At 37.6% G+C, this 27,490-nt stretch overlaps 1 protein-coding gene across 3 annotated transcripts in view; it reads right to left on the reverse strand.

Annotated features, from left to right (window-relative positions):
• Positions 1-27,490, reverse strand: part of palmdb (palmdelphin b) — a 59,728-nt gene that overhangs the window by 17,145 nt on the left and 15,093 nt on the right. The window contains exons 5-8 of one of the 3 annotated variants that reach the window (XM_072378737.1): positions 19,622-19,736; positions 16,296-16,320; positions 14,788-14,898; positions 10,687-12,835 (exon numbers count right to left, since the gene is read on the reverse strand). In XM_072378737.1, the coding sequence (XP_072234838.1) occupies positions 11,781-12,835; positions 14,788-14,898; positions 16,296-16,320; positions 19,622-19,736 (1,306 nt within the window). In that variant the 3' untranslated portion in view covers positions 10,687-11,780. Of the gene's footprint in view, positions 1-6,494; positions 7,078-10,686; positions 12,836-14,787; positions 14,899-16,295; positions 16,321-19,621; positions 19,737-27,490 lie in introns of those variants that run through there. The other 2 variants (XM_072378735.1, XM_072378736.1) reach the window with 2 other exon arrangements.

Consider the following 27,490-nt stretch of genomic DNA (forward strand, 5'->3'; position numbering starts at 1 on the left):
CCTGCATAGTGACAATAAAGATTCTTGATTCTTATCATGTAGATGGCATGTTACCTTTCACAAAAAAAAAGGCGAGGGATATGCTTTGTGATCTTACATTTTCAAACCATGGACTTTGACTCTACTATGTTTTTGAGATGTTATTATTACAATAGCAAACATATTGCACTTATGCTGGAGTGATCATTAATGAATGGATCGTATAGCACTATCAAGTAGATTCTGTGTATCAATATCTAACATGTATTTAAATGTATATATATATATATATATATATATATATATATATATATATATATATGTAGTGCATGTTCTTTCATATCCATTGCCAAACATATTTGTAAAGCTCCTTTCAAAAGCACAAACTGATTTTAGGAATAAGAGGGCCAAATAGAAGTGATAAGTCGCACACTATTCTGAGATGGACATATCTTAGAATCATTACATCAGGTCTTACAATTGTATGTGATCTTGATTAACGATCTGGAACCTCCAAAATGATTTCATCTTTACAGATGATGCAGACAAAGGCACTTTTTACTGCTATGTTTAGACCTTTGCTGACCTTCTATTGTATTATCGTTCCTAAGGTTCAACAAAATACTATTTAATATCATTGCTCAGACCAATGATACTGCTCAGAAAATATTTATTATTGCTATCTGGAAAACAAGCTAAATCCTTTTCAGTTATGTTTCCAACAGGCTCCGTTACCCAATATACAGTAGAACTAAGCCATACCTACCTTCAATATGAAGCAGATCATCCACATAGAAATCATATCCAGGAGAACAGATTCTACATAACTCAAACTGCACAAACACTACTACTATATACCAACAATACAACAAGTCTCTTTTTGGGGAGGTAACTGAATGAATCGAAACTTTGATAGCTTGTGTGTTAAACTGACACACGCACAGAAAGTATTGGCAGAACTGTCACTAAGATAAAGCTAAGTGGAAACAAAGCCCCCTTAGGCTGTTTCATAATGACAGACCCACACACAGCATGCATTTCCCAATGAAAAGTATGCCTCCTCTATGTAGTGAAAGATATAAGTTAGACCTAGCAATTAGAAGGCCACTGTTTTTTAACGTGTAACTTCAGTGAATTTTCACAAATTATGAAATACTCAGATGAAAGATTTTACAGAAACTGAAAAGGTAGTTTGACATATCAATCAGAACGATGTAGCATTGTGTACCATTGATCCCTAAAAGTGTAGTCTTATGAACAATGTGATTAATTTAGAGTGATTTTAGAGTAATTTAGAGTGAGCCTGAATAATGGACCAAGAAGAGCTGAATTCCAAAATACACAGGAGCAGAAAGTACAATTTTCATTTATCTAAACTAAGCTATCGCTATCTAAACTAAACTATCGCTAAATTTTATTTCAGCATTAATTCTGAAATAAGTTTTTAGTCCAAACACTGGTTTATCACATAAAATCACAAAAACAAAATTAATTTGTTTTTAGTGATGGAGATGATTGAGGATTACAAATATCTTGAGTGAATGTTGACATTACACTGGACTGGACCAAGAACACCACTGCCGTCTACAAACTGATCTGCAAGGCCAGGGATGTTATAGGGTTGCGTTGACCTGGACTATGTAGTGTCAGAGAGGAGAATGTTGTCCAAGTTGAGTACAATAGTGGACAACACTTCGCACCAGCTCCATGATGTGCCAGCCAGTCAAAGGAGCTCATTCAGCAAGAGACTCATCCTACCACAGTGAATGCGCCTAGAAATAATTTCTGCCTGTGGCTATCAAGCTATATACTCCACCTCTTACAGTTTACTTTCAGCCAACTTGGCAATATAGCCCACCCACCCTTTCTTGCACTTATTTGCTACGCTGAACAGCTAATCAGAGGGAGTTCTCTTTCTTTTCTACAGTGAATCGGCTAAAAAAAAAAGAGATTCGACAATAGCAAGAGAGGCAGATGTTCACTGGTAAATAAAACCCTTACTCATTTGTCCCATAAAATGTACCAAACAGAAGCTTGAGCACATTAGAAGTTTCTTTTTGCCCTTTTCTGTAAGTGAAGTTTAATAGTACATGTTCTGTAAATGACAGCTTAATAGCACAACCTTTAACTACTATTCTTTTCTCCTCACAGTGTTTTTTCTGTTCCCATATGCAACCTGGAACAATAAAGGTGAACCACTTTCAGGAGTCAGGTAGATGTGGTGGCAGTTTTTTATAAATTCTCAAGTTTGTGAAAGTAAATGAGATATAATTTATTATAATTTGCAAGACCTTGAATACTTTATCAGAAAGAAAATCTTGTATATGAAAAAAACATGGTTAAAAATTAGGTTTTTACAAAGAAGATTTTGGACATGAATCCCAATTGCAGCCCCCCAGTGACCTTGAATTGGAACAAGAGGTTTAGAAAATTAATGGATGGATTTTCTTAATAAGAAAGAAAAAAATGGCTATCAATTTCTAAAATTAATTTAATAAAAACAATCCCCTTTGCAAAAACTTCAAGAATATCTACAGGAATATAATCCACAACAGTCGCATGATGGCTTGCCACTGTAGTTTGGTAAAGCTCTCTGGAATAATATGTACGCTAACCATATATAGTATATTGGTGCTTGAGGTGCACTGCACTCACAGCAGTTAAACAGAAGATGTGACTGCTGACAAAATGACACCACAACACCATATGAAGTGTAGTAGCAGGAGTAGCACATCATGCATACACAAACATAAAGATATTGGGTAGATGATCAGAGAGTCAGACTGCTGAGGTGGTCTCAGGCACATCATAAAGATTCCCAACGGTTTAAGGTCTGGACTCTTTGGTGGCCAATCCATGTCTAAAACTGCTGTCTCATTCACCCTGAATCACTCTTTTGCAGTTTAAGCCTGATGAATCGTGGTATTGTCATGTATGCCTGACACATTAGGGAGGAAAAAAATCTATTGATGGAAAAACATGGCCTATCAGTATATTTAGGATGCCAGCTGACCTAGTTTTTTAGGCACATAACATTGCTGAAATTAGACCTCACCAACTGAAGCGTCCCCAGATCATGATGGTGCCCCCGCAGACTTATACAGTAAGCACCAGGAATGATGATGTAGCCCTTAATCACACTCTTCTTACCCTGATGCACCATCACTCTGGTACAGGAAAAAAGTGAACTCATGAGACCATATGATAGTATCCATTGCTCCCCAGTCCAATCTTTATGCTCTTTAGTAAGTTGCTGCAGTTTGGGTTTGATAACTACTTGCCAGCTGAAACATTAAACACTGCAGTAGTTTTCCAGTGATGGGCTATTACCTATTTTCTTAGTTAAATCCAGGTGGTGACCTAATTTATTTGTTTTGGCTAGGTGGTGCATAAATATAATTATACTGAACTGGACTGAATTGGCCTCACCCAATGACAGCTGGGATAGGCTCCATTCCTGAATTGGATTTGGCAGGCATAGAAAATGAATGGATGGATGGATGGATGGACTGAATTGGATTACATGCTATTGGAATTTAATTGAACTGGTTTTCTGTCTCTGTAAAGTGAGATGACTTTTATTGTGAATTAGTTCGAAACAATAGAACTGAATAGTCCTTTGCCGCAGAAGGTTAACTGATATCTGAAAAATCTTTTTAAAAAGCTTAAAAAAATAGCATTTCTAATAACGTGCTTAAAGTAAAAGCAAATGGGGCCAGCGTGTGTGTTAATCAAAAGTGAAAAATTATCATTTTCATGACTATTGGAATAGATCCCCAATACTCTAAACCTGGGATGACATCATCTATCATGTGCAAGCAAATTTTTTGTCAGATGTTTTATTTTTCCTGCCAATTTTTTTTGTTGTTGTTGTAAAGATTGATGTTGAAAACATACAAATGTAATTATTTTCAGTGGAAATATAGACAGAATGCAGGTAAGGCTTCAGGGCAGCAAAAATGTTTTATTCCTGACTCTGTGCTGGTAAATCCTTTAGAGCACTTGGAGCTGATTTTGCAAAGAACAGTGCGACAAAAATTGGTTAACATAGTGGACCCTCTGCATAACATAGTGTTTAAACATCAGAGTGTGTTCAATGAGAGCTTTCTTCAGCTTCGCTGCGTCACAGAACAATACAGGCCATTCTTGCCAACAGCAATAACCTTACATAATGACAGATTATAATGACTGTTGAGAAGAATACAGCAACATTATAATTTATGTTTGGGATAAACAAAGAATTTTTCTTTCATTTCATTTTATTAATTCTATCAAGATTAAGATGAGGTAACTAAGGGATACACAAAGTGTATTGCACTCTTTTTCTCTGTGACAGCTGTCAGTACTTTCTGTGTTTTCAAAGCAAAAGGAAAAAAAAAGGAAAACATCAATTCTTTCATTATAATGACAACCTACCCACACACACGCCCACTCACACACATACACAAATTTACTAGAGTTCTCACAGTAACATCTCTGGGATGCAGACAATGATCTGACTCTCAGTTCTGTTATGGTTGAAGATTATATGAAACTGATGGAGAATACATTTCCTGGTGGCTGAGAGATAGCTTTGTGTGTGTGCTTACATTGCTTCTGTTGTTGGGACTGTTTCCATAGTCACACTGAATAGAACTACCTCCCTTATGCAACAAAAAACAAGTCTGCCTAAAGTTGAGGGAGAGGTGATAGCAAGGACAAAGCAAACAACATGGAAGTATGTAAATATCTGCAACATCAATGATTTCTCCCAATGAATTTGAGGCCAGCATGATCTTGAGAATATTGCTAAGAAAGACAATATGTGAAGCATTTTCTCCTCTAAGGAAAGTGGTAAGGATTGCTGCTTCATGCACTAATCTGTTGATCTACATGTTGCTTCCCTCTTAACAAAACAATGCTGTTTCTATAGCCATCATGTCTTGCCACGTGTTAGCTACCCAGGTGGCACTCCAGTATTTCCAGCTGACAGAATGCATCTCCAGTAGAGAATCTCTCACTATGGAGTGCACATGTAAGATGTAACTGGCAACAAAAACTGAGGCAATTTGTCTGCACCTTCTTCTGAAAGCCTATAATGAACATGTGTGAAAATGGCTTTGCTAATTGGAATTGTTGACACGTTGAATGAGAATGAAAGGCAACAGAAAGGGGGGAGTGGGAAGGGAGACAGGATCTGGAGCTGATTTATGTGTGGTCTTACAGCATGTAGTTATTTTTTGTTTGTTTTTTTTGTTTAATATGTGTATTGTCCCTTTATTTAACATATTCAACATTAGTTTTGAAACTGTAGAAAGTGGAAAGGTTTTATTCTACTGAAAAAGAGTAAATGCCACGTTCCCTATGTCTTAAGAGTCATATAGAACATATAGAACCAGCAGCAAAGAGAACCCTCATTCTGTGTCTACTAACGTTACCAGTGTTTTGACAAACATAACAGCATAGGAACACATTACAAAGAGAACCTCTAACCTCTAGCCAGTACATACATTATATACCCTGGCAAGAAGACAAAACTGACCAGTGCAGAATGGGGCAGGAAATCGGGAAGACAGTGTACATTTAAAAAAAAAAAAAAAAAAAACACCATAAAGATAGCCCTGCGTGCTTCGTGTATTTTGGTATTGTCATACAAAGCTGGTCTTCTTAGAATTATAAATTCTGTAAAATATAAAAATCAGTTAAATGTGAAGCATTTGAAACTGCGTCAACCTGCATCAGATGGGCAATGTACAATCAAGCTGGACGATTGGTACGTTTGTACATGGTACCTTTGTGAAATGGACTTCAATTATCTGTGTAAGTATCCATAGAAATAAGAACCTCAATAAAATCACAGTTAAAACTTTTTGACAATTGCAAACATATCTTATTTATCTAACTTTCAAATAGATGCTTTACTATATGTCCTCAATGCTACGTTCAACACAGCAATGGTACAACAGAGGGATATTCATCTTTCAACCACCGAATGGAGAACTGAGCACTCAAGTACTGGTTATACAGTATTAAATATTTGTTAATACTATTTGGAGCATATCTCCAAGTATTAAATCAAAGCACAGTTACAAAATCTTCCTGTCTAAATAACAATAATTATGAGATGAAATATTTAAATATATCAACTCTTTAAAGTACTTGTTTATTCACTTTATGTCACCACTCAGGTACAAACAAATAGGTGAAAACTATTTCTGGCAAGTAGAACATGTCATACCAAAAAGAAGCATTTATTCATCACATACAAATTAACCTCACTGCTTGTTTACATCCTCCAAACTCACACAAATACACACACTGACAACTGCAGACAGTGGATACACAGCATATTATCAACCCAGTAACTGTGTTCTACTGTGAGATTTGCAGCATCCCTCCATCCACATCAATATGAAAGACACGATGTGATTTCCATTTTAGCAGCTGAAGCCGATAATGGAAGGTGGGTCGATACCCTAGAAAGGAAAATCTTTGTAAACTTTTCAATGCATGCATGTTTGTATAAATAGACCTACCTGAGAGATCATGGCGGGCTAATGGAAAGAGCTCTGCTCTGTTTCTGACTGCAGCCTTGCACTGGCAGCTCTGCTTGGTTGCTCCTGCTGCTGATTGGCTGGCTGGTGAAAGGGGGGTTTACTAGAAGCAGCCAATACTTGAGCTTTCTTTGACGAGTACACACTCAGGCAGATAGAAGCAAATCTTGTTCTCATGCCCACAATTCCATAGCAAGGCTGATTTGAACGAGCTGCTTATATTTCAGTGCGAAGGAGTTAGAAGAGTAGACATAGTTTTACAAGTTAAAACCACATAGTCTTTCAGTTACAGTTTGAGTAACAGTTAAGAGATAACTTTTAATTTTTATTCACTTAGATTTACCTAATATCATGCAGAATGTTTTTAGTTTGGAACGCCAACTGTGTGTTTGAATTTAAATGGTTTAAAGTCCACCAGCATGTTTTTAGGTATTTACAAAACCCTGAATGAACTCTAACTTTAAAAAGTAAAATGCTCCACCATGTTTATCTGCTTGTCTCCTAGTCTCTCTGCTGTTTGTTGCTCAGACTGTAGTGTGTAGTGTCTTTTTCTCTGAAACAAGACACATAGAGTGCGAGAAGGAAACATTAATCTTATGCACTGAAATTTGGTCTTAAAATCTTCTGAAGACTAAATCTTACCATTGTCTGCACTGGACAAAGGCGAGCCGAAGCTGCCTGCAACTGCTCCAGCCGAGGAGACGCAGGCGTCTTCGATTGATGGCAAAGCCACCCTCAGACCTTGCTGACATTACCAAACATCGTTGATGAATAAATAGCATACTTGCTATTTAAAACTGCTTGCTTCCTGCCTCCAGTCCCTATCTCTAATTGTGTTTGTTTGTTTTTTTAAATAAAAAAAAACTCAAAGCATGATAAACAGCTTTTGTCCATATGTAGAGTAATTATATCTTTAATACGTAATGAGATGAGGTGTAAGCATTACAATGCACCGGCACTGAAATAAATAAAGTCTGCAAGTACCCAAATGCCTTATTGTACTATTGCTACGCACGAGAGCCCTGCGCGGGACAGTTTTCTTCGCTAAATTTCTGACCATTAACGCCCGCTCCCGCAATGTGTATGTCCACTCCCGCCCGCACCCGCAAAACTTTGAGAATTTATGCCCACACAATAATAGAAATGCATTGATTTTGTGTCTTCTCCCGTCCCACAGGAGAAAACACGTCATTTTTATAGGCTATTAATAAAGGCATTCATGGACAATTGAGAAACTTCTCCAAATGTCAGACTTGCCTTGCTTTATCTTTGTGCTGTAAAGACCTTATTTGAGCTTCCTTTCCACATCATTTATTGACATCCTGTTGCTAGGATACATCCCGACAGTGTTGGGACAATACGTAGTATTATTGTACCAGAGACATAAAATGATCGTATTTTGAGGGAAATTATCGTACATCCGTCATAACCAAAATAACAAGTCTATTGATGCGCTATAGTCACTCTGGTGTTGAATAGCGTCTAACAGGCACTCACGGCTTTGCATCAGCAGTTGCGTTAGGCTAAATATCCTCCGTAAACAATGACGAGTGGGAACTAATGAGCCAAATCATGAGGTCTGGAGGCCACCCACTGTTAGGAACTTCTGAGGCAAACGTCACTCGTAACTCACATAGAAAGGCACAATTGGCTTGAAACTTGTCACATGGAATTGGAAATGCTTTCAGGGTTCACAAAAAAAATCCGACAGACAGTTGCGACAGGCTGATTACAACAGATTACAACCACACATTCACAGAATGGTCAAATTATCATATATGTGGACTTTTTTTGGGATTACTGATCGTACATCGTACACAGGGCAAAATTATCATACAAATACGATAATTATACTACACGTGACCTGGCAACACTGCATCCCGATCCCGCAGTGTTTTTTTAAGCCATCCGCACCCGCAGAAAAGTTCATACAGCCCGCTCCCGCGAGATTTGAGTTGGATCCCAATGCAGCCTTCTACTGCGCACCTCCATTCAAGCCAGCTTAGAAATTGAAATGGAACCCTGCCACATCCATTCTTCGCCATCAGACATTGTACAACAATTAAGTGAATGGTGGATAGGTGAATAGGTTAAGCTAAGTTGGTCATTTTCTCATTTATATTTAGTATTTCAGTTATTTTGCAGTACCACCATTTTCATATATTTTAGCTTAGGTTTCTTAGAATTTTTTCTTTTTATATTTTGTTTTGTGTCACTACATGGTTTGGAAAAATAAACTGTCACTACTGTCAGATCAGTATTGACTTTTAAGAACAGCTATCCTCAATATTGTCCATAAACACTGTTTTCATAGTAAAAGAAAGAAACTTATATAATGATCCATACATCATATAGCAAACCATCAAAGACTATGAAAGCCATTGTTAACTACAAAATGGATGGCTTTTAGCTTAATCGAGCAGCGAAAAAAAAAATACTCTTTAAAGGGTAAGGAAGGTTGTGGCTGACTCTAAAATGTCTATTTTAACCTGAGTTAAAGAAGATGTTTTGACTTGAGTTCAACTTCTTATTGTTGAAAGTCCTGTTGCTGGCAATGTTTGGCTCTTACTTTTCTTACATACTTTTTAGATACTGAATCAACTCGGTTGGGTTTAGAAAATGAAATGCCTGTTCAAAGTTGGGAAATAAAATACCTGGTTAGTGTTATGGTTTAGCATAAGATACAGTGCTTATGTAATGTGAACACTCACTATGTGTTACTTTGTGGCTGAGACATCAGGCTCCTGTTGCTGTGAAATGTATATATAACACTTAATTTTGGTTTCTAAAAATTTTAAAAGGCTACAATAAGCTCAGGAGACTGGGCTGTAAACATCATAAAGCTGGTAGGATGAGTGCTGACTATTAGGTGGTATGAACTTGTTGGCACTAAATGGAAGATATGGAGATGTGTTTACTTACAATTATAAATGTGTATTTGGATTCTAATGTAACAACATGCTTGCATGCACCAACGTCTTTTACATTTTTTATCAAATACTGCTTTGTTCAATAAAAAGCAAAACAGAGTACACAAACAAAATGATTGTGAGCAACTATGAATCCTTGCACTGCAACTGTGCAATCTGAATCAGAAATGTGATAGTTAGATTAGGTGAAAAAAAAATCAACAAATATGTCTAATCTAAATATATCTAATTTTTTTTTCATCACCTCAACCAGGCAGCTTTGTACTCAAACTTTAGGTTAGAGGTGTAGATAAGAAAGCAATTAATTTCAGTTTAATTTATACATAGCACCAAATCACAACAAATATAATCTCAAGGTACATCAAAGATACAATCCAAAGCAAAACTTGGTAGATCCATACCAATATAGTGGAGATGAAGCACATCTTGATAACAGCACCAATAAATGTCCTTTAAAAGTACATTCAAATCAATATATCTTATCTGACGCAATGCTACTGTCAGCAGAGATGGAGAGCCATCAAAACTACTTTAGAGTTGGAGGTTAGAGATTCTCCTGAATTTCTATCTGCTTAAGAGGGAACAAAAATCATGCCTGCACTTAATGACTCCAGGAAATCGAATATTAAACATTTCATAAACTAAATAATTAAGGAAATAATATGTTAATCTAAAGGAAAAGAGTAGAATTTGTTCACACAGCACTTCAATACACCAAAAAAAATAGAGACCGACTCACTCTGAATATTGAATTTCAGTGGATGGCCATGTTTTTTTCTTCACAGTTTTTTCCATGCCTAAGAAATAGCTGTTATATAAGTGTTTTTCCAGAGCTCTCTATGTAGTCTCCTCTTTTCATATTCCTGCACAGAGACACAGAAAGGAGTGGAAAACAACCAAGGACAAGTGTTTGAGATGAGCAACAGAACAGCAGCGTTCTGTTCTCTCAGCTGCCACTTCCTGCAGATGGGACTGTGAGCTAACCTGCTGCTTACACATGTCTCTGTGTAAGTACTGAGATTTAAAGTCTTATTTGCAGTTTTATGGTGTATTTTAATTAAATTCAACACAAAAAAATATCAGACCAGCCTTTATACTATTATTCTTATTATCAAACTTGCTTTGATCATAAATATAGGATACCAATGTCTGTTAGACTGACACTTTTGATGCAGTGATATTAGAAGAAATAGTTATTAAATTATCTGGCAAACAGCATGGACAAAACATTGCAGTCAACAACAGATAATGGATTAATTCTTTAATTTTCAACTTAACAGCGCAGTTAGTTTACAAAGTTACAGTTAAAATTAAAAAGAAAAACTTTCTTGCCCACATATTGTAGCAGCATGATCTACCCTTTCGATTGACAAAAATTATTGGATAAAACAGCTCAGCGGCCTTGGCTCAGTGGTTAGAGTTGGTCGTCCAGTCACCAGAAAGTTGGCGGTTTAATTCCCACTCTTGCCACTCAAAGCTTGGTGAAACTGACAGCTGGAGGGGTGTCAGTCCACTTCCTTGCCATGGCTGAAGTGCCCTTGAGCAAGGTAATGTACACCCAGGGCGATTGGCAGCTCACCACTCCAGTGTATGGCATCTGTCTCTATGTCTATGTTTTGTCTTGTCAACATGAAAGAAAGAACCAACTGTTAAAAAACAAAGAACCAACCATTGTTCTTTTATATATGTGTGTAACTGTGTTGAGATTTCTTTAAGTGAGTTAATAAACCAGGAAACAGACCCACAGGAAGAGTTAGAGTTTCTTTATAGTGCGTGGAGCATTAATAGCGTATAACAATTTAGACAACGTTACCAGCTAATTACAACAATGACTGACAATTTTCAATGAAATGAAAATCTGGACTTGGGTTAATTAGGTCATGTAATGAAATTATTGGCCAGGAGATGGCAATAAAGCTATTTGAATGTCAAAGGCCCAGGAAGGAAGGAAGGAAGGAAGGAAGGAAGGAAGGAAGGAAGGAAGGAAGGAAGGAAGGATGGAAGGATGGAAGGAAGGAAGGAAGGAAGGAAGGAAGGAAGGAAGGAAGGAAGGAAGGAAGGAAGGAAGGAAGGAAGGAAGGAAGGAAGGAAGGAAGGAAGGAAGGAAGGAAGGAAGGAAGGAAGGAAGGAAGGAAGGAAGGAAGGAAGGAAGGAAGGAAGGAAGGAAGGAAGGAAGGAAGGAAAGAAAGAAAGAAAGAAAGAAAGAAAAATTCAATCCAAATATGCAAATATAATGCAAATATTGAAGCTTTGTCTCATCTCACTGTTGAATGTAATTTCATCTTCTCCAAATTGATGCTGCCTGTTTTTGCAGCTTCATCCATCCATTGCCTTGTAACTAAGAGCTGTGCTTTCCTGCCTTGTGGATGAACGTTGGCTTGTGGAGCTCGAAATCCTCCCAGTTTGTGTAGGTGTCTTCAATAATGTCTCTTCCACTTGAGACTGTGGCTATTCCTACTTTGGGTTGGAAGATTTTGCTTTTGTACCCCTCTGGATGGTATGAGAGATATTTCTCTCCGTCACTTCTGTTTTGAACACACTCGTCATGATCATCTTCATCACTGTTACCTATAATAACCAACTCAGCTTGAATGTCTTCTTCTTCATCCGCAGCATTCTCATAGCCCATGAAAATCATGGTGATGGATTCTGATTCTAGCTTCTCTGGCAGGTTCACAGGGGCAATGTTTTCTGCACAGATGGGTGGGTGTCTGTTACAATCACCCAAACCCTCCATTAAGGCATTAGAATCAACTCCAGATTTTGGTTTTGCAGATGAAGAACTATGGCTTTCTAAAGCCCTGTAAACTGGCTGCACAGGTGCAGGGGTTCCTTCAGATCTTACTGTAACTGAAACAGGAGTTGCTGAGTTTGGACTGCTCACATCCATATTGCTGTTGGTGAGTCCTTGTGGAGTTTTGCTACTAATGTTTGCCTGTAGAATTGGATTCTTGTCATTCTTGGGTTTTCTTGGGATATCTTCATGGATTTTTTGGGGCAATATTTGTTCATGAGTGTACTGGTGAGATCCAGTTTTGAAAGAGATTGCATTCTGTCTCACTGCTATTTTTGGAGTTCCAGGTGTTGATGGTCTGCTGTTACCTGTGTAGGGCACAGAGTACACAGGCTGATGGTACTGCACCTCAGTGGGCACCTTTTCATCTGTGGCCTGATGCAGAAGGTCTTCCACCTCAGTGGGTGTCATCTCTCCAACCACTTCATTGTGTATTTTGACTCCATCTGACTGCAGTGCATATACAGACTTGCACCCATCATCATATATCTTTAAACCCCTCTCTTGGATGGTTTCTGGGCTTATAGTTGTTGTAGACAACACCTGACTTTTGCCTGTCCTCTTATCATGTTCAACATTGATCTCAATTGCAAAAGTTGCTAGAATAGAAAAAAAAGATAAATAAAATCTTAGTACCAATACTAGAAAGGTAAATCGTATAATGAATATATAGCAAATTCAATTAGAGATAAGGCAGTGAACTGATGTATTGTTAGCCTATGAGCTTTAATAAGGGAAAATCGACTTCTTCTTGGACCTTTTTCACCTCTCTGAAATGCTTCTTCAGTTCTAAATTAGATGGTGGGGAGTATCAGCTCATAAGCAGAGAGAGGTTGCTGCAGTCACATGTGTTACTGAACCCCCTGACCAATGTGCATCTCATTTAACTAATTATCACCTCTGAATTGTCTACCTGCCTGAGAGGGTGAGTTTTGGTCACAGGATCACAGGATTTTTCCAGTTTAACACAGATGGCCTCTTTGACTCCTTTCATAAACCATCTGGAAACCAACCAGGGTGTTCTTAAGTTTGAAGTGCCCTAGAATGTCATGTTGGGAGAAGATCCTTCTATGTTTCTCTGATGCTCCAGCCGCATATGGATTTGCAATATGTTTTTAACTGTTCTTCTTAGCTTCTCTACCAGTGTGGTTTGGTCCAGATTTCTTTGCTGATTTGACAAAAGGCCAGTTTGGATATCCACAGGTTTGCTGAGCATTCTTGGAGAGTTGATGTTCCTTTTGTTTTCCATTAGCCTTGGTAGGTACAATCTCAGCCCAGTAATGTAGTGTTCTGATGACAGCCAGGCACCGGTCTGTATGTGTGGTTTACTGAAAACCTCAATGTTAAGACGTCCATCCTCTTTAATGTACACAGCATAGTCAAAAAAAGGCAGCTTGTAGTCTTTTGCATCCTTCCTCATGAACTTGATGTTGCTGTCCACCGAGTTGATGTTCTCCATGAAAGCCTCCACATCTTGAGTTTTGATTTTGACCCAGGTGTTGTCCACACATCTGAACCAGCGGCTTGGTATTGTTCTTTTGTATGAGCTCAGTGCTTTGCTTTCCACTTCCTCCATATTCACTAGCCCTTGTACAACCCATGTACAACTGCTGCTATTGCTGATACTCCCTGCTGTTGTGTGTTCTATTGTTTTTTGTCTTTATCTTTATCTTTCTTGCTGCTGTAACAATGTGAATTAGGGACAATAAAGGGAAATCTAATCTAATCTAATCAATAGAGGTTAGCCACACTGGAGATCCCATGGCATAGCCGTGCTTCTGTCTGTGGAAACAGTCATTATAATTGAAGTCGGTAGAGGAGAGGCAAAGGTTTTGCAGGACACAGATCTGGTCAGGAGTGAAGTTGGTTCTGTCGTTCAGTAAGTCATTTTGCAGCAGCCAGTTCCTGACAGTCTTCACCTCTACTGACATGTGACTGTAACAACAATCTTTGCTTATACGCTGATACTCCCCACCATTTAGTTTAGAACTGAAGAAGCCTTTTGGAGGAGAGGTGAAGCGTCTTCAAGATCCAAGAAGGAATCCAGTTGCCCTTATTCAAGCGTTTAGATTACTATGACCTGGATGACTGAGAATCTATGTCAACAGATGTATTATTATATCAACTGAGAGAAAAGTAATTTGTAATTTTCTTAAACCAAACATCTGTAATAACTGATGTCAGATTTATGACAACACACTTTCAGAGAGGAAAAAGAGTGAGTGAGTGAGTGAGCAAAGTTCCAAATCGGTACACATGGAAATGTGCTATTCTCTTTCCGGTAAAATGCTTTATGGTTTATGTTCTGTACAATTACAACTTTTCAAATAACATAATTGAACCAAGATTAATTTTCAATCAGAAAAGGTAATCTTAAGCAACTAACTTTGCCTCAAGAGCCCAAAATTGATGTCTATATAACTATTAAGCAGGGAAGCTGACCTGTAAAAATTGCATGTTTGCATTGCAAACATCTTCCCATTCTACACTTATTGTTTTCAGTCTTTTTCTAAACAGACCATATTTTTTTAAGTCTGTCCAGTTGTCATACCTCTTTTTGTTTCATCACTACCAGGTTCACATACTGGAAAGGCTTTTGCTTGGGCCTGTGGTATGTACAATGGAATATCTTGGAACTGCGAAGAGGCGTGATGTGTCACATCTGAGAGAAAAGCAATACAATGAGAAAGATTAAACTGTATAAAGTCAAGAGCAGCAAAGTTAGAGTTTAAAAAAATTGCTAAATTTAAAGACAGTATAACAAGGTCTGAGACAATACTTATAGTAACAGTAACAGTGCTTATATTAATGTTTTAAGCCCATTATTTGATAGTATAGAACACATGCTAAATGAATATAGTTGAAAATTGATACAAAGCTTTTGATTGTGGGTCCATAAATATTCAAATGGAGCTTAAGTCAAGATGAGATTAGTTCAACAATATGTCTCCAAAACCCCTTAAGTTTATTGTGCTGCACCAAGAATCCCTTAATGCTAATTGACATGTGATTGCTTCAGAAAAGTTATTTAGCTCAATGTGCTTCCTGAGTACCAGCAAGATTCTTGCCCCACCTGTCATATTGTAGTTACGTTTTAGACTGCCTTGTGTGGAATTGGTAGCACACATAACATATTGGGTTTTGCACAACAAGCAGCCACATTTTGAGACAGGTTCAAAGTTAATATTATGTAGTATGTAATCTTTTGATATTATTAAGAACAAGACAAAAGGTAAGTGTGAATGTCTAAATGTGCAAAAATAAATGTAGTCCACTTAGATTTTGAATATGTGGCAAATCTTTCGATAATAATACCTATTCAAACATTTTTGGAGAAAAGGACTTTACAGCCTGGGCTTCAGATTCAAACCTCACCATTATCTCAGGACAGTTAGTATTGTTTTAAAGTTAATTTATTTATCAGCCCATGCCCTATTTTGCATTCTAAAAAAAAAAGATCTGTACAGACATTTAATTTCGCCATAGAATTTCATAAACTTGAGCAAGAAAGATCTAATTCTGCATTAGACTCACACCTTGGTGGGGGGAAAAATAAATAAAGCTAGAAGTATTAACAAGAACACCAGTGTTCCAAATGCAAATATTCTTCCCATCTTTGTGAGTTTGGACTTTGGTTATCACAGTTTTTTCATTTATGTATTTTGAAATTAATTTCAAAATAACAACACTCTTAGCCAAGATTTTTCACAAAAATAATTTCTGAATTTTAGTCATTTTTAGAACAGACAAAATGACAGAAATTTCAATCGTGATCTGAAAATAATGGGCCTAAAAAGATGAGCAACCAGTTATTCCTGTCGGTGCCTAAATGATACCAGTGAAAGCTTAAAAGGTTAGTATATCAACATTTATACTAAACAATATAATGTTTCAATCTTTAACAATTATAATAATCTTAAATCTTAAAATGTAATGTAGCCTGATCTAACATATTTTACACAACATAGTTTTCACAAAAGTGTTAATTAAAGTATATAAAGACAAAAAACAACTAATAAGTCAAACATAACACACAAAAATGCTTAAAGAGTTTTTTACCTGCCTGGAACTCTGCGTTTAGGTCCTACATATGAAGACAGAGTAGATGTGGATCAAAGCTGACACGGTAGCAAGACTTCAAAATTAATGCAGAGCGACAGAACAAAGATTTTTAGCAGCAGCAGTCTATGACTATGTAATGTTAATGTCACAGTGATTTGTGTCTTTGATTCTGAACTCAGGCAGCAACCAAAGGACAAATCATACATGTTAGTCCTCGCACCACACACTATTACCATGTGAGAAATTGATTTACCTGTCACCTTGTACCCTTGAAGCACTCTCTTGTGAAATAAGCACACGCACCCAGTCTTGAGTAAGTGCTTTTCATTAGAAACAAGCAGAAATTAGAGGCAGCATGCAGTAAGTAGAAAACATTGATATTCAGTGCTTGGGAATTAAGTTTGGTATATGATGTTAATAATAATGTTGATAATAATAACAAAATGACAAGAAGTCCCAAAGTGCAGACTTTAGTCTGCAATGAAACCCCCCCCCCAAATGTGTGAATAAGTCTAACATACCACTAGCTGCCTCCTATTGTTGTGTAAAGAAGCGTAATTATTGAGCCAGCAAATCTAAAATTTCTTTTTCATTTCAATTAAGTGAAAGATTGAGCACTCTTGAAGAAGAAAATTAAAATGCAAATAAGATGATTTACTCATTTAATTTATGAGTCAAATAATGCAGCCAGATTCTTTAAAATGAAAAAGCATATCTGCAAATGCATTTTAATTTGAATTATGGTCACAATTTGCTTCCATAGTAACCTACAACCAAATTACCATTCATGAAGGATTTAGTATGTCCCTTCCTAAAACGACAGGCCATTATTAAGATAAGTGTTTTATGACAAATAGAAAGCGTTTCTCGGATCAACTGACAAATAAGGTGAATGTGTACATCTGTTTGTTGGCTAAATAAAATGAAAAATGGTTACTCTTAGTACAACGCACACAACTCAACACACAGTATGTTAGGCTGATCAGAGTTAATTCAAACAGCAGTTTGGCCTTTGTCATTACAGGCAGCAACCTCAGTGGGAAGTGGAGTGGCTGTTCACAATACAATGGAGATAGTTAGCACCTTGAGAGGAATACACAATTTTTGCAAAAGGGGAGGGGGCATGCAGCAGAATTGAAAATCTCTGGGCCTGCTAGTGTTATACAGTTGAAAACTGAAAGTCTAGTCCCACAACTTTAACCTACAACAACACTATAACGTTGTCAGTCAGGCAGTTAGGTTGTGACAACAAATTAAGTTGGCTTTGTTTTGATATTTTCCACAACTTCAGGAATAACGAATCAGGAATGATATACTCCCAACAAGTTTCAGCTTTGAGGTTCTCTAAATCATAAGTTGAAGCAAACTGCCAGTATCCATCATGTCCAGACTATATTAATTTGTTTTATATCGAACAACTCTATATGTAGAAAGTAGGTTTGACTTAAATAAGCAGGTCTATATTTAGAGCAACTGTTGCTATGTCCATTTGTTGTATAATAACACTGCACACAAAAAATTACCAAAGAAATTTAAGCTTAAATTTGTATCAGTGATTCAGTATCAAACTCTGAACTCAAAGACACTAGAAGCCAGCATCACAGTGCAGTTTACATTCACGCTCTAGTCTTTTTGTAAAAGCACAATGAGCATGATGCTCCAAAAATTCTATTACCACCAATGACCTATGAGAACTATCTAAATATTCATTTACAGATTACCTGCATTCTACCTGGATATATATCTTGTTTCTATTTGTGTGGTGTTCAAAATATTTTAGGGAAAAAATATTATGGTAATTAGTAATATTTTTTTGTCAAAAAGAGCAGGCTTCAAATGGGTGTGGATGTACCACATTATCAGGCTTACTCAACATCATCACAACAACTTCAGATTTCCACACAAAATCTGGCAATGCAGACAGCTTTACAGAAGATTTTACGGAAGTGTGGGGATGTTAATTTGTGCTGCTGTAAAGCAGTGTTTAAATAGTGTTATAATTGGCTTTGATCTTAGACATTATAAATTCATATTCTGTATTTTCCTAAATAACCTATGTTCCTAGCTGGTACTTTTCCACTCTGCTCATACTGCACAATCGATGACCTTAAATGGTCCAAGACCTTAGAATGACATAAACAAGACAAAACATCTCTATTAGGGCAGATAGGTCTGGTACATTAGACACCTAAAACAGCACTCACACATACACACACATTGTTTATCACATCCAAAGAACACAACAAGGACAGCATCTGGCCTGATCATGCCACTCAAAACTGGCCAATTATACTCTGACAAGTGTGAATACAACTTCTGTGAGATAAAGCTGAATATAAATATGACATGTTTCCGGATAACGGGGCTAGGCCTGACGGATTTCCTGCGGGAGCTCTGGCACTCCGAGTCCAGCGCTGCAATATACTTTACTTGTGACCACTAATAAATACTTTTATAATAAACGATTTCTCCAGCTTGTTCTTGAGCTTCCAATGAAAAAATCGGGCTAACAACAGGCTTTGTCATCCTTGTCTCATTCTAAGTATGAATCTGGAACATCCACATAAAAGCTTGAACAAACCTACTCTCTCAGAAAAGATGGGGTAAGTATGTCCTATTTAGATATCGTATATGTTTAATCCATAGTTTGTGTAAGACGGGCATAACCACTGTGATGTCACCCCATGCATTTTTAAATATCATTAAGTACAAAGTTTGGTATTTTGGTCATCACCATCATGGTTTTTTAAACCCTGACTTGAGGAAACAATGTTCTCTCATAGTAACAACCTGTCAACAGCACTGTAGACATGTCCTAAAGTATGCCTTCGTTTGGGATATATTTTATTCTAAATGAGGCGATTTGTTCACAAAATCGACATTATGCTATCTTGAAGAACTGAGACAACACACTCACGAGAAAACAAAATATCAGGGTAATAAATATTCTATATAGAGATATATAGTAATTTTCTCACACACTTACATGCAGTCAACAGAGGAGTCACTTCTTAGAAATTCACTTCATGGAAAGAATGTGGATATGAACCCTTTTTAACACCTATACTATGAGGCAGGATTTGTGGCTTATCAGGGTCACTTCAGCTTCAGCTCCATGTGTCAGTGTCACAACGTATATATATATATATATATATATATATATATATTTGTTTGTTTCAGTTCCATGTCTTAATGTAATTGATGTTTGTTTACAGGAAAACATTTTTAGTTTTAGTTCGATACTTATTAATAAAATAAACACATATCAGTGTGTAAGTAGCACATGCAGCTTATCAATATGTGGCTATTTGATTTGAGCCTACCTTAATAATGTCCTCAGCTGTCCTCTCCACTTCTTTTAATCGTTTCAGAACTGCCTCTTCATTGGCAGAAATGTTGAGCTCTTGTTCTTCCAATGCCTCAATCTCTGTCTCTATTCTGTAAAAGAGAGTAATGAACTGTGTTAATGACACAAGACACAAGAGTTTTTAAATATGGCATGTTTGGCAGTATGGCTTTGTTAGCTCACAATGTATTACATATACTGATAGAAAACATGACTTTAAACATCCACTTCTTTGCTCTGATCTGACACAAACTGAAGACAATTGCTTCTTGTCTGAATAAGCACAATAGTACTTTTACTTAAAGGCAATCATGGCACTTTCTACATGACATTGATTGACACAATATTCTAATGCATGATTTTACATTACCGCATGATTACAATAAAGTATAATTTGTAATTTATTTTTCTTAACATTGTTACGAAAGTGATTTACGAGCCAGAATAAGGTGTGTTAGCATTGGATGAATGTTCACAAAGACACAATAATAAAATATGTGATAAATATACTGCCAAGGACTTTCGTACAAGAGAAAAGTTTTAAGGTTTAAGGTTTGAAAGAGTTCCATAAGATGGGGGCACTAATGTAAAAAGACCAATCTCTCTTGTCACAAACTACGATCTGGGTATGGTTAGCAGGGCATTATCTGTGGAACTAAGTGGTTAGGAGGGAACTAACAAGATTAGTAAGTCTGAGATGTATTTTGAGGCAAGGCTGTTTAAGGCTTTTAATGTGAGCAGAAAGATTTCTCAATCATATAACACGCAACCAGTGCAAGGAGGCAAGCTCAAGGGTGATGTGTTAATGCACTCTTGTCTCAATAATGAGTCAAGTTGCAGTATTTTAAATCAAGTAGAGAGGAAAGAGAGAGTCCTGATGATAGTTGTGTATAGTGACTTGTAGTAGTCAAAAAGATAAGCTGTGATATAGCAAGACGGCTTGGATCAGTGGGTTTTATTGGACGGGAATCAGCATAAAAATCTTGAGGTACATTGTGGTTTTGAAAAAGCTGGCCAAGAGGTAGTATGCAAATAGAAAACATAGGAAGGCCAATTACTGAGGCCACAAGTCACAGGAACCATTGAGGAGGTAAAGTTATTTAGAGTGACAGACAAGGTTCTATTAGATACACATGAACGTAAAAAGCTAAGAGCAAAATCCTTAATTCCAACCCATGACTCCAAATGATGCAGGATGATTTTGTGACTGATGGTTTCACAGGCAGCCCTTTAATCTAAAAGAGTCTATAGGATCAAAATGATAGGTTAGGTAATGAGAGGGATAACACACAGAAATATCACAACAAATAGAGTAAGCACTTTACCGTATTCAGACATTAGAATGGATAAAAGTTGTAAATACTCTAGCGAATTTAGGGGGTCTATAGATTTAGATGCATACTAAGGTGATCTTCGACACCAGAAAGTAGTCTATATTTCGATTTTTAAACTACAATATGTATATGTCTGCTATTATCTATGTTGTTGATCCAGGTCTGTCATAAAATGATAAAATATATTATTTTATCATTTCATTTTAGGGCTGGGCACATTAACGCGTTATTTTTGCATTAAATAATGAATTCATTATCACCAACAATTATTTGTCTCCCATTAACGCAGTATATATTATTTTTATTGTAAATGTCTGTTGCTCACCGGCTTTTATTTTGAAAAAGTCCATGAGTGAGCCTAGTATGTTGCTGCAGCGCTCACAGGAAACAATCAGAAAAGAAACGAATGGCAGATGAAGCGGGCTAAACAAACATGGAGAAGGTTATGAAACTTTTACATGGCCATTTTCATTTCAAAGTTCTTCCAGATGGCACAGTCGACAGAGCCAAAGTTATTTGTCAGCACTGCAACGTTGAATTGTCTCATCACCGGAGTACTTGGAGCATATGACTGTACTGTTCCAATAAAAGTGTGTTATATGCTACTTTTTAATTAATTTTTGTATTTTGCATATAACAATGCGATTGATCATGATTAATCACAGGAAATCATGCAATTAAAGAATTTAATATTTGCCCAGCCCTATTTCATTTGTTACTGTATATCAGCATCTGTTTATTTGTAGCAAACCTAAAAGCTTTAAAATACACTTTGTCAATTGTGTGGTTTTACCTTCTGCCATGTAGTGGTCATATTTCTATTAAGTCCATACATTTTGTTTGTGTAGTTGATATATGGGAGGTGGAGGAGATGGGTTGGGCTAGTTGTGGGCTCATTGTGGGCCGGTGCAGTCATTGGGCCGGTGGATTTTTGTGTCTCACTCCACCCCTGAAGCTGATGGAGGATAGCTAAGCTACCCCCTATTCCAGTAGGTAAGGGGAAATTAGATATGCAAAACCAGAAGATAGGCATGCACAGGTAATAGGTGGTCTCACAGGTCTGTCACTGGGGCAAAAGACACAAATGACCACACACACTCTCACTAATTCAGTTTAGACTCAAACTCAAACATAAAAATTCAAACATGTGCTTTTGGACTGTGGAAAGATGCAGAAGTACCCAGAGAAAACCTATTCTGGTATGGGGAGAACATGTAATTTCACACAGAAAGGCCCAAGAACCAGTGACTCTCTTGCTGTAAGGTAACAACCACCACACTACCTTACCTCCTCATTATGAATGCCTATCAAACTATTCATCTTCTACACCTACTAATACAATACAGGTTCACGGGAGGGCCGCAGCCTATACCAGCTGCAATCAGGCAAAAGGAGAGTTACACACTGGATGGGTTGCTAGTCCCTCACAGGGACAAACAACCATGCACACTCATACAATTAACAATCAATTCACCAAATGTGAGGGCTAGCATCTAAATTTGAAGCACCGCCCTGTCAGGGGGGGCAGAGGTAGCTCCCCAGGACAGGTGAGGGCAATTAGTGCCTCGGTTGAAGCCTGGTTGTGTGGCAGGATTGCAGTGTCCATGCAGGTAAGGGAGACTGAAGGAGAAAGATGTGTTATATTGCCTTATGGGAAAATTAATGAGGCCTCTTGTATATTTAGTTGTGGTTTGACTGTCCTGGGTGATCCAGATTGAGCATGCTATGTCGCCCTGTGCTGAAGAGGCATGTGTTAGTGAATTTTTGGGTTTTGATTAAACTGTAGACATCACTAACATGAATTCAAGGTATATTGCTAAAGAAAAAAAAATGGACCAGACTCTCTGAATAATTCCCTATGTAGACCATTGAGCAATGCTGACCAACATGTCATTGGGGTCATCAGGTGGGAACCTCTTATCAGTTTTTCATCTAGTTGGGCCCACGACACCTCCAGGAGGCTAGACAGTGATCACTGGCATCCCAGAGTCACTCCCCTAATGCCAGCCATCACTGCTCCTCACACCACAACGACCATCTTTTTTTCCACAACCACAAGTTACCCCAGTCTCTCACCAACTGCACACCAGTCATAGCGGGGTGGGGATACAAACCCTGGTTCGAGTAGGGGGTAGAAATAGAAGAGGTTAAGATAAGTAGGAATGGGGTTCAAACCCTGGTTCGGGTAGGGGGTAATGAGAGTATAGAAGGTGTCAGAGGTGGAGACAGGACAAGACACACTAGCAGATTCAGCAGACAAATTCACCTAACAAGTCCTAAATCACTAAAAATGTCAGCAAGAACAAGGTCATACAGGCCAACTCACCTAAAATGACCGCCTGGTTTCAAAAGGCTCACATGGGCCACACCCTCCACTTAAATATATCCTGAATTTCTTCCTTGCCTTCCAAGAGCCTGTTTACCCTAAGTGCTCCCCCTACTGGGCCCCCAGCTACTATTGCTTCTTCTAATCCAAATCCACTGACTGGACTTTACTGCCTCATCTGACATTTCCTTCACTATTTTCCTCACACTCTGTCCACTTACACCCAATTCCCTCAACATTGAGACAACAGATTTTGCAACAAATTCTCTCCATCCTACTTCCACTGGACATATCCTAACTTTCCAGCCTCGCTGCTCTGCTTCTGACCCCAGCTCCACACATTTAAGCTTTTTCCTTTTCATATCCCTCTGCAATTAATTCCTCCCAAGGAGGAATTGGACCACGAGACCATATCAGGTCTTAAATTTGTAGAGGATATTTCCTGGGGAACAACAAGCTTATCTCCTAAATCTACCTGCATCTTCTAAGCTGCCTTGCCTCCTTATTGTCTTAACTTTCTCCCTCTCTTGAACAAACTGAATTGCCACTCTCTTCACCTTAGACCCTCCTAAATTATTGATATATAATCATCTCTTTAGGAAAAGACTCAGCTCTTCCCTCTTGCCTGTTTTAAATCAGAAGAGAGCCCATCAACTATTGTCGCTTTTTCAGCAGAGCTCCATATTGAACCAGATTTAAGGCCAGACTGCTGCCTTTCTTGAGATAGTTCGTCAAGGCTGTTGGCTAATGTGTTAACTGACTATACAACTGAAATAATATGTAGATGGTGGAAAATTGTGACTTTATATTCACTGTAGTGATTCTGAACCTGAACCAACTGAATCTCAGCGTATTTTGTCTTTTGTTTTTCAGGCAGAGGGACGATCTGCAGGGAGTAGCCTAGTTGTCAGATATGCACCCCTCCTTGTATGCAGTGTTGTGTGTGTATCAAGGGTATTGGACACAGGGTGTGCACACGTGGTGATTTCTATTGGGGTTCGCGATAGAATCTTCCCGCAGTAAGTACCTTGTCCTGCCCCATCGTTGTAGCCATTTCAGCTTTTATTGTATTTCATGTTGTGAGGTCATTTACTTTTATATATTAGTTGTTTTAGCTATTTCAATATTGTGGAATAAAATGATTAAGACTTGTCTTTTGACAGTTTCTCCTTTTGTCAGATCTTGCAGGTATAGTTCACTTCTTTTCAAATAAATATTATTTGAGAACTGAACGCACGCACATGATGTACACTGAATGAGTCTGTCATAATCAGAGTAAGAAAACAAATCTTTAAAGTTTTGGTTTCTATCCCATTTCATTGGTTATGAGTTCTCTGTAAGTGTATGCAACATAAAGTGCAATGGCAGCTTCCAGCCAAATTGTCTCTCCATTTGGCAAGAGACACCTAAACAATATTAAGTAGCTACTTTGTAAAGATTTTTGCACAACAAAGAATGTATCATACATGATACTTTTCTTCACCTGGTAAAACAAAACATCTTTGTAATTTTAACACAACTGCACTTTGTTTGCTCCATTAACTCGTGGTGGGTACAGACCAGCCATGTCACATTTTTTTCAACTAATTTTGTTGCAAGTTCAGTTTATTTATAACACTAGATACTTGGTCAGTCAAATTAGCCTCTCAAAAATACTTATTTCTTGTTAATTTAACATTGTTCTTTTAAAACACTCCTCACATTCAAATTTTTTTTTTGTTGTTGCTAGGAATAGTAAACAAATGTGACCTGTCTCGGGTGTACCCTGCCTCTCGCTCGATGACTGCTGGGATAGGCTCCAGCCCCCCCGCGACCTGACCGACGGATTAAGCGGCTATAGAAAATGGATGGATGGATAGCAAACAAATGTATGCAACCAGAGAGGTGACAGTGAACGAAGCATTTGCTAACTAAACAACTCTACTGACAGCAGCAAAGAATGAGTTTCAGAGCTGACGAGCTCACTATGTATGTACAGGAGGTTGTGCAAACAAAGCAGAGGTCTCTGTAGAATTAATGTAGATGTTCATCAATCAAAATGAGTCAAAATGTTTTTCAACAGGTTTCTTCATAGGCTTGGTAGACTTGAAGTTTGGATGTTCTGCTAACATGAATGTCCCTAATGCTGAGGTGCAGAGAACCCCTCAGAGCTTTGTTGTTAAACGACAAACAACAAATCTAGTGAATGTCAGGAGAAACCTTGGCGATTTTGTAGACAGAAGAGTTGCCAATGTTTTCAGCTGAGGACAAAGTCGAGTTGTCTGCTGTGTTTAGTGTGAAGTGAGAGAGAAGTAGCATGCAAAATCCTGCTTGTAGCTGCAGCGCTACTGGGATGATATTGAGCCGATAATGAATATTCTCTTTAAACCTTCCCATTGACTAACCATCATCCATATATAAATATAGCTGTATCACAGCACAGATGTTTTCTTTAACTTGAGTGAATGGAGATTCTGTCAGATGATACTCTGCTTAAAAAAATCAAGATCTTATTGTAGCTGGTTTTCTGTCTTCTCAAAACCCAGCTGTTTGAGGCGGATGGCCACCCTTCCTGAGTCTGGTTCTGCCAGAGGTTTCTTCCTGTTAAAAGGGAGTTGTTCCTTTCCACAGTCGCCACAGGCACACTCAGGACGGGAGATTGGACTGAAGACGAGTTTCGGTGCAATCTGTTGGTTTCCTTAGCTGGGATATTGTTTTTTGAATTGGCTCTATATGAATGAATTGTATTATTTTTAAATTAATTTATTGGATTTCATTGGATTATGATTACAATGACTTGAACTCCAATTGGCTTGAATTGGACTATATTATTTAAGTGCTTTGAGATGACAATTGTTGTAATTTGGCGCTATATAAATAAAACTGAATTGAATTGAATTGAAGCCTCACAAGGGACCGTGGAAAAACGTATTCTTAATTGACCACTGTTCATTCTGAATTTAGGAATCGTTTGTGCCAACTAAGTTGGGAATCAGCTGTGTGAGGATGAAGTCTATGAAAACATAGAGCAGAGGAGACACTGTGCTGCAACAATGTGGTACTCTAACAAGCTGTGTTCTTTTGCAGCAAAACAGGTATGTGGTAGAAGTTTCTATTGCAATATGCTATTGTGCAAATTTGTGACAGTATAAAAATTCATAATTTATATAAGTCTACCTTAGCCACCTCAAAAAAATTTTAATGACAGGAAAGCTTCTTAGCATTTTATTGTAAGACCTAGTTTCTATTGAGTGAAGTTATCCCAAAGAGTGATTCTAGCCAATTTCTATTTCGAGCCAAAGTCTTGTGATTTGAAAAACACCTATCAATTGCAAAATACCCACAACCTTCCATTCTGCAAAGAGTCCTTACTCATTCAACTAGCTAGAACTGATTTTAGTCAGGACTTTAAGACAGCTCGAGTTATAGATAATTCTATGTTTATGTTTATGCATTTAGCAGACGCTTTTATCCAAAACAACTTACAGTGGTAGGCAGTCAGGGTAGAGGGGTCTTGCCTGAGGACCCCTACTGGAGGCAGTACCTTTCATGCAGGGGATTTGAGCCCAGGTCACCCACATGAAAGGTGGCAATCTTTCCACTACACTATCCAACCCATTTTTCTCAAAGCCCAGCCATTTGCAAACTTATTTGATGGTGGCCAAATCTCACAATATTATAGCTATAAAAGTGGATGTCACAGCAGTGTATTTTACACTACACAAATTAATCAAATGCAATATTTGTTTTAGGATTATTTTTCAGAACTCTAACTGTGATGTGACAGTCTTCAGTTGTATTCTGTCTTCTTGTAGTTCTCTAACAATTAGAATAGTTTTTAAGTAGCTGTCAATTCACAGTAACAAGTACCTTAAGATTTAATGTAGATTTTATTGAGTTTATCCAGAGGAAGCTTGTAATGTTTTACTGGATACTTGAATAGTATTTTTAAAACCATGCCAACAATACACAAATGTTAAAACTTTGCAGTTTTTATGGTACCAATTAACAACAGGAGTTAAATCCAAATGCCATTGCAAGTGATTTGCACATTCAGTCCAAATCAATACAATCCAATTAATAATATCTCTGTACTAGAAACTTCAGTGTGTTTAATGGCTACTGAGCATTTCTTTAAAAAGCGAGTCAATCCACATATACCTTAGCGATAAAAAGTATAACTATACAACGTAAATTAACATGCAGA

The sequence above is a fragment of the Leuresthes tenuis genome, unplaced genomic scaffold, assembly GCF_036924035.1.
Source record: "Leuresthes tenuis unplaced genomic scaffold, fLeuTen1.0.hap1 SCAF_24, whole genome shotgun sequence".
In the NCBI taxonomy this organism is placed as follows: domain Eukaryota; kingdom Metazoa; phylum Chordata; class Actinopteri; order Atheriniformes; family Atherinopsidae; genus Leuresthes; species Leuresthes tenuis.